General features: G+C 40.4%; 2 protein-coding genes across 2 annotated transcripts; one reads left to right on the top strand and one right to left on the bottom strand.

Moving 5' to 3' along the window:
- Positions 1–74: 74 nt before the first annotated feature.
- LOC145445063 (pre-mRNA-splicing factor SYF2-like) lies at positions 75–1,332 on the bottom strand. The gene has a single exon (XM_080323159.1). It carries the CDS (start codon positions 1,236–1,238, stop codon positions 474–476), a length of 765 nt encoding a protein of 254 aa, XP_080179285.1. The 5' UTR covers positions 1,239–1,332; the 3' UTR covers positions 75–473.
- Positions 1,333–1,828: 496 nt separating this feature from the next.
- Positions 1,829–6,794, top strand: LOC145445064 (putative ribosome-binding factor A, mitochondrial). The gene is made up of 4 exons (XM_080323160.1): positions 1,829–2,133; positions 2,198–2,380; positions 3,712–3,863; positions 5,801–6,794. Exons 1-4 carry the CDS (start codon positions 2,005–2,007, stop codon positions 6,084–6,086), a joined length of 750 nt encoding a protein of 249 aa, XP_080179286.1. The 5' UTR covers positions 1,829–2,004; the 3' UTR covers positions 6,087–6,794.
- Positions 6,795–8,415: the final 1,621 nt, after the last annotated feature.

Raw genomic sequence — 8,415 nt, forward strand, 5'->3', positions numbered from 1 at the left:
TCTTGCAGATTTGATAACATACATTCACTTCAGTAATATCCGCCTGACGACTATTAGAAATGCCACCAACAACATTGTTGTCTAACACCGAGACAATATCTTATTATACCAACAGGCATGGTAAAGAAGGCAAAAACAATTTCCAATACTAGGTATAATTTAGAAAATGACAATCGAAATAGCAAAAATTTGATACAATGAATCTGGATTATTGTTAATTTTGACAGGCAGGTTCAAGAATGCAGAGCAACTAGTAGAGTAGGCCTGCACACTTAGTCAGGGGAGTTAGCGAAGCGTAAGGGTGACTATCGGTAATGTGTGATATCAGCATTGTACACACGGACCAGAACCTTTCAGGGGTTCGCACCAGCCCTAGTAGTCACATTACAATCATTTCATGCAGAAATACAATACTGGCTGCATGGTACAGAATCTTACAGATAGACGGTTGAAATGGACAGGATCTCGTGAAATTACACTGCAGTTCCTCGTTCCAAATTCTGCTTGATCTCGGCCGTATATTTTCCGTAAAAGCGTTCAGCCTTGGCGTTGAACTTGGAGTTGCGTTCGTTGATATAATCGACGTCCTTGTTTTCGTCATAAAATCTTCGTCGCCGGAACTTCTTTGCCTTATCTTTCTGCCTCTCCAAATCCTCCACCAGTCTTTGAATTCCTTCTGGCGTATCTTTGACCTTTCCCGGAAGAATAGTGTTTACTGTGGCGTAAAATGTCTCGTTACCGAGTTCTTCTCTTTGCTTTTCGTAAGCTTCCATGTCTGGCTTGATCTGTTTCACAAGACGCTGGTTCTGTCGGATAGACGCCTCTTCGTATGTGGAGAAGCCCATGTCGGGATTCTTTTTTCGGCGTTTTGCGCGCTCCTTTGTCTCGGCTTCAACGGCACTCACGTCTAATAGTTTCACTCGATCGTAATCCTCACCTTCTGCTTCGCACTGCTTACGTTTTTCGATTTCGGAAAGTTCCCATTCTGCCCGCTTTTTACGATTCTCCCAGTTATCTGGAAGCTTTTTCTTGCGATCTTCTTCCACCACCTCAGCCCTGTTCAATTTTCGGGCCTCGTTACGGGCTAGCTTTAGGTTTCGTAGTCGTTCCAAGCGGCTTTTACGCTTTTCTTCAACTGATTGGGCGGCAGCTGCGGTGGAGCACTCAGGCTCTGAAGAAGTACATGGACTTACAGATATCTCAGTTTTCTTCAATCCGGTAGATTCATTACCAGCCATAACTTAATGACTGAGTATCGCTGAATATGCCTTTGTGTCTCAAGTCATGACGGATGAGCTCAGAATGAAAAAACGAATGGAATCTGTATTTGTGTTTACATGTTCACGGGAATCACGGATCCATATGCGGGTGAAGCACTGAAGTTTATTATCACTGTGAGGAGTAAAGATTGATAGTAAAATCATAGTCTTTATAAGGCTTTATAAGTCTTATAAAGGCTATGGTAAAATTTTATGATGAAAACCAAGGCAATGCAAACTATTAAATTTAACACTAATGCAGCGACGTGCTCTTGTGGCTGGTGGTTGCTTCTCACTATGGAAAGAGTTACAACACCAAGACGCTTCGTCCTCGCCATCTCATCCGTGTAAGCGGTGTTGTATGAAAGCCTAGAAGTGGGCCGTGCTACAATTCAACAGCTACAGAATAGAAATGGAAAAAATTGGCCCGGTATAAATTACCATGGTAGCATAGCCATTACAAAGGCTATGATAGCAGTCGCCGAATGTGCCGAACATTATGAAAACCACAGACAGCAAGAACACCAGGACGTCACCAAGCGGCGATTTGAAGTGAATGCAGCGAAGTAGCAAATGCAATGCAAACACAAACAAATTTGCAGCAACAACATCAACAGCTATAACAGCTAGTGCTGAGATGAATTTAACGTTTATGATCTGAGCCTGGAGACTTGATTTGAAGGAGGGTAGGAGACCAATACTGACTGACCAGATCTCCACTGCCGTTTATACAAGAATTATCAATATGTTACGAAGAAGACGAATCCTCCACTCGGTCTTATTGTTAAGTAGCAGGATATGCGACCCTGTTCCTCTCTGTTGCAATAGAATCGCGGGAAAGAGATACCATACATATCGCGGAGTCAATCATAAGGTATAACTGATCGAGGGAAGTTTTTTTTTAATTCTGACTGAATTAACTTCTTATTATTGTCAAGGTGAAAAAGATGATTACAGGCAAAAGTTTCCAGAACAAAATGAGTCAAATATCCGATATTTCCTTGCATGAACATGATGAACCAGACCGTTATCAGCCCAAAGTGAAAACTGGTAAACTCATTTCAAAAAGCTCTGAATTTCGGAACAAAACTGTTGGAAACCTTATAAAGAATGAGATACAAGTAGGTTGTCTTTATTCTACTGACTGGTGTGGCGTGGAGGTAACATTGACACAATAAGACCATGGTCTTTTCAATTCAATTTTTTGGTGTTTCAGTAGAATGTGATAAATCGGCAAAATGCTTATGATCGGTTTGATGGGCAATAACCATGTTATCGAACTTGATATACTGCACAAAAGGACAGCATCCACTCAGACATACCATAGCCTAGTCTATTAAATTAAATTCAATTTATTACTAAAATTTTCATCATTTCAATACACCGCAAGACTGCGATACAATGAAAGATAGGAAGGTGTCGAAACGACTTGGAGTAGTCTTCGAAATCAGACACCCAACTGGCCTAGACGATGTAAAAAAGGAGGCATGTACACTGAATGAAAAGTAAAAGAAGATGATATAAAAGGAAAGGTGTCAATAAAGGTGGCATGTGCCGGAAGGCGAGATCGATATGTCAGATCGTGGTCTGGTAAACTAGAGGATTAACTAGTATTAATTCTGTAGTGTTTCTAGTATTTCTGTCTGTGGAAAGTTTAGTTATAAATTCGTCCGAACACTTGGACATATTTTCAATCCAAAATTTGTTTCTGTATATTTGTGTTAGGCCTGCCATATCCTAATGAACTGATGGATAAAATTTGCTCAATGTCATTACCAAATTTATTTCATGAATTTTATTCCAATTCCTTTAAAGCTATTTGCATTTGTGCATTTCTTAATGCTTGATATCGTTTTTCTCGAGGTAGGCATATATATGAATTATTTTATATTATAAACACTGTTAGTTAGGGCTTGATTCCTCACAGGGTTGTATTGATTCGAGTCATGGCTCGACTCGAGTCGCGATTCTTTGGTGACTTAACCCGAGTCTATTGGTATATTGACTCGTCTTTTATGAGTCATTACTGGTGACTCGACCAAGTCATATGAGTCGAGACTCGGTCGGCCAAGATTGGCATTTCGAAGAACAGTAAAATTCCCAGATCATTAATATTTCGTCTATCAGTACTGCTACTTGTAAAATAGGATGAGAAACTGCTAAAACCGCTGATAATTTGTACATTATGATCATAATATTCGATATGACCGAGGCAGAGTTTTAAAAATGGGGGTTGAACTAAACACTCTGACTCGGTCTCAACCCTTCACACCCCAACCTGGACTCGGATTTGACTCGGTGGAGAATCAAAAACGACTCGATTTGACTTGAGTCAAAACTATAAAAGTAAGATTCGGCTGTGACTTTAAACCTGGCGACTTGGTCACCACCCTGATTCCTCGCACCTCAAATTATAGTTTCTTATAAATCTTAAGCTTTGAACATTTTTCAGAAACTAGTGGACAGTGGCGATCTGGGCGAAGATATCCAATTGCTCAACCTGACTTTCAGCGGTGCTAATTTAGTTTCGTTTAATAAATGTCAAATATTTTGGGAGCCTTTCATGTCGCCGAAGGACTTGGAGGTCGCAGAGACGTTGAATAAGTATGATTTTGTTTTCTATCTACTGTATGATTGTCCGGGTATATTTTGTGTTCAACGCTCAGCTACAGTAGATTACTGTTGCGCAGAAAATCTTAGTATTGTGGCATTTGCATACGGGCACAAAATTACATGCCCCACTCGGCAGATCTTTGGCTTGTGTGGTGATGAATAATGATCGATTCTTGTCCAACCAACTCAACATGTTGTTTCATGACCAAGAAATTGAATATCCCTGTACCGGGCTTGATTCATGCACGGTTATTTTTGAAACTGTCGGATGACTCCAGAGACTCAAATTAGCCGTTTTTTATACTCATATACAATTAAGAGGTAATGCTGCAAATTTGACTGAAAGTAAAAGTATGGATTTTAACGTCATTCCAGAAATACGTGGAGTATTAAAATTGCCAAATCAAGCTGTACGAAAAAGTAGATTGGGTCAAGGCATGGCAGCCACTGGTTAGTCAATTGCCGGTGACAGCTTTCGAAATTGCACGAGGCACATTTGCTACCAAGGCAGAATGACTAATGTCACCACCACGGATAGGTACAATATTTCTGAAGCTGTATTTTTTTGACGTGATATGGGGGCTACGTCGCCAGGCTCTTATGCCATATTCACATTCGATTTGCATAAGTTCTGTAAATCAATCGAAACGTTTGTCGCTACTTGATAGAATCCATAATATAACAAGTAGGTTGGCTTTAAAACTGCTGAAGTAGAAGTTGAATTAGTCTAGAACCAAACCTGGACAACTACAAAAAATTTTCAGGTTTTCCAAATTAGATTAGAATTAGAATTATACAGTTTTTCCAAATTAGATTTGAATTACAATTACTGAATACGTGAAAACTTGAATCATGAGAATGGTAAATGTCTGTGGTTCGTTTCACACTGTACAGTTTTCCTGTAGCATTTTCAGGAAATGAAGAAATTAGATTAGAATAAAAATTGGAGCATGGAAGCGTTTCACACATTAGATCACAATTAGAGCAAAGAAACAATTAATAAATTAGATTTAGAATTATATCATCAGCATTTTTCTCTGATTAGACAACTGGAATTATCTAATTGTCCTAGTCTGTCGACAACTACAAACACCATCGCCTGAGGAAGTGGTGAACGTAGTATGAACCTACTTGAATCCTCTAAAACAGTGGTTCTCAAACTTTTTTCGAAACGCCCCCCCCCCCCCCTTTACGACAGTCAAAAATTTCACGCCCCCCTTATCGTGATGTAAAAAAATCGCGCGAAAATTTTTCAACTTAACTGCGGCTCCGCGCCCCATTTCAGAGGCTTTTACCCCCCAAGGGGGCGCGCTTACAGTTTGAGAAAAACGACTCTAATATGTAGAAGTAATGTGTCGCTGCCCACCTCTTGAATAATTCATTCTAGGGCAAGTTCTTGTTGCAGTTAAATCCGTGGAAAGTTGCATTTATTTTTGTAAAAAGTTGCAGAAGTTGCATTTTGACCACATTTTGCTCGGTTGACTAAAAAAAAGGTTAACTTCCCAGATTGACTAAAAAAGGTCAATTTTCCGGCTCAGCTCCCGAAATACCCGTAAAAGCGTTACTTCGGTGCTGATTTGCGGTGTTTGAGTCGAATTTGGCCGTGTATTTCACCAAAATCGAAAATACTTTCATGAAAAATCGAGAAAGTTGCAAAATGTTGCAAAAAGTTGCATGAAAAAAATGGACAAAAGTTGCAAAAAGTTGCACTATAAGATTCCTTCAAACAGCTTAAAACAGCATTCTACATATCTAGGAGTATTTAGGAAGCTGCCGGAAGCTGTAAAAAACAGTTGCAAAAGTTGCAAAAACTTGCCCTATATTACATTATGCCTCTTCGTCGACTTCTTTTGTTCCGCATTGGGTATGGTAGTTGTAGATTGCGTCCTGCCGCAATGGCGTGGTTTTAACGGCAACCGTTTTTACAGGCTTGCTGCTAAATTCCGACATCTGCTCAAGACGAATCTCATAATGAACAATGTGCCACAGCTTCAATTCAGCATCAACGAAGAATCCTACCGAATTGCTGTCGTCGACGAGGTGCTGAGAAACCAGACTTTAGATATTGGTGATCCAACCGATGACCCGATAGAGGAATCAGCCTCTGACAATACAGTGGAGGTCGATCGCAACCATGCTTACGGACTGGATAGAGAAGCAATTCTTAACAGGCTGGGTACTTTACCAAAAGTTAAAGCGTATGATGAGACTTGAATCAACTTGGTTCATTGCCTGCCACTTCCTTTAAAAAATAAGGCGCTCTTTCGGATGATGTCTGTGTCACAATCTTCGTCGATTTGGCTCAATTCCAACCAGTACACGGCGATGCAGAGCCAATTGAAATTTTTGAATTTATTATAAAATATTTGAAATTTTTGAGTTTGAGTTTTTCATTCATAATTCTGGGATTTTCCACCGTCTATGCTATTTTTGCAAATCCGTAACTTTCAACTGCAATAACTTCGTTTCTAGGTTGGTTGTTTTGCATCGTTTTGGTAGACTGCTCAACAAAACTAAAATTTGCATTTTTTTTAAATTAGTAAAATAAATTCGGGAATTTCGATTGGCTCTGCTTCGGCGTATACTGGTTGAAATGGAGCCAAATTTGGTGAGCAGCGGTTTTAAGGCAGCCTAACAATTTAATCGGTTACTTCTGCACAACCCTTGGCCCTGTCTCTATAATTGTGCCTTACCTCATTGTCATTAAATCATTTCGTAAGTCATGAAGGTGCATATTGGAATTTCGAAAACTGGAACCTGTCATTGGCAATCAATAGACTGCTCTAACTCTAGGCCCTACTGCATACCTACTTGAGAGAACTTCTCAGACATTTCATATTCTACTTGTAAGTAGTATTCGCATGCTTTGAAAATATCTTTTTCTGCTTGTATTTGAATTAAAAGTTACGAAATTACTACTTATACTTGTGTATCGTCCTTGGACCACCCCTACTATAGTACAGCATTTTAGGTCATGGCCAGAGGTGAAACCGACTAATGGCTTATTAGTATCAATGGTTTCCCGACATGTAACCAACTAAGCATGTGCCGCAAGGAAAAATGACGGTTGGGTATGGGACGTGACACCTTAGCATGCGTCGCTTTAACATGTGACTTTATACCCCATCCATAAACCTGAAATTAAGTCATATGTATCCGAACCAGAAATTCAACCCACGTGTTCGTGTCTCGCAAGGCGATTGTGGCATGCTAAAGTGTCGCTTGCGATTACGTCACGTGCTGTCATGTACAAAGGCCTATATCGGTACCTCATCATCATCATCATCATCATTGGTTCATTAGCAATTTTATCAGTTCAATACACCACAAAATGCGATACAATGAAAAGATAGGAAAGTGTTGAAGCGACTTGGAGTAGTCTATGGAATCAGACACCCACCTTGGCCGAGGCGATGTAAACAGGAGGCGTGCACACGAGTGGAAAGTAAAGAAGACAGTATAGTCTGAAACTCCGAAGTAGGCGGATGCTGTTGATCATTTTCGAGTATCGCGTGCCAGGCACTATATTCGGATCTGTATACGGAACGAATGTCCAAGTCATGGTCTTTATTCCGAATTTTGCCTGTGTGTTTGGGGATAAACTGGCGGGTTTGCGGTGTGTCCCGTCGGCTATCCGACAGTCGACGAGCATGTCCATTGTCCAGTTGTCTACCTTCAAGCCGAAATACAAACAATTTCTACTAAATAAATATTAGTCCGTCCTCATGATTACCGGATCACGACTGGTATCGATCTCGCCTTCCGTGACGCGCCACCTCATTTTTGTCGCTTGTGTTTCTATATTATCTACTTTTACGTTCCATTTTGTGTACAGTGCATGGCTCCTCTTTACATCGCCTAGTCCAAGGTGCGCGTCTGATTTCAAAGACTGCTCCAAGTCGTTTCGACACCTTCCTAGCTTTTCATTGTATCGCAATTTTTTGTGGTGTATTGAACTGATACCAATTGCTAATAAACCGAACCGAACTGTGTAACTGTGTATGTATAAGTCGGCTCAAAATGCTGGCTTCACGATCGATTCCTGGTCTTTTGACTGTATTGTAATTCTTCTAATATCTTATATAATCGATAAACATGGTAATAAAATGGTGCTGATGGGACCCATATATTGCTAGGAAAACGAGATCGACGATGCTGAAGTACGCAGTGCGCAAGCGTGCTGTTATGAGTAGACATGTATGGACCTATTTAATTTACGCAGAACGAAATAAATTCGTAAGCTTGATATAGAACTAATTTATTCAACACGCTGATCCAATGCAAGGTCGAAGGTAGGCAACGCAATAGGCACATTCACATCGGAGCTATACTTTACTATCAGAGTGAGAATTCGGAGTCGCTCAGAAGGGGCGTGGGAACAATGGAACAAGATACCCTTATCGCTATGGCGGTATATGCAGTTCGCAGTACAGTAATCACATGAAGTACCATGCGAAATGCGTTATGGAAATTCGAAGAAGCATGCTGCGCGAATGCCAAGAGGTCTTTCTTACGCAGCCATATGTTATCTGCAATTACGTTC

This window comes from Botryllus schlosseri, chromosome 8 (genome assembly GCF_051294905.1).
Source record: "Botryllus schlosseri isolate E-star chromosome 8, Bs_hap1, whole genome shotgun sequence".
Taxonomy (NCBI): domain Eukaryota; kingdom Metazoa; phylum Chordata; class Ascidiacea; order Stolidobranchia; family Styelidae; genus Botryllus; species Botryllus schlosseri.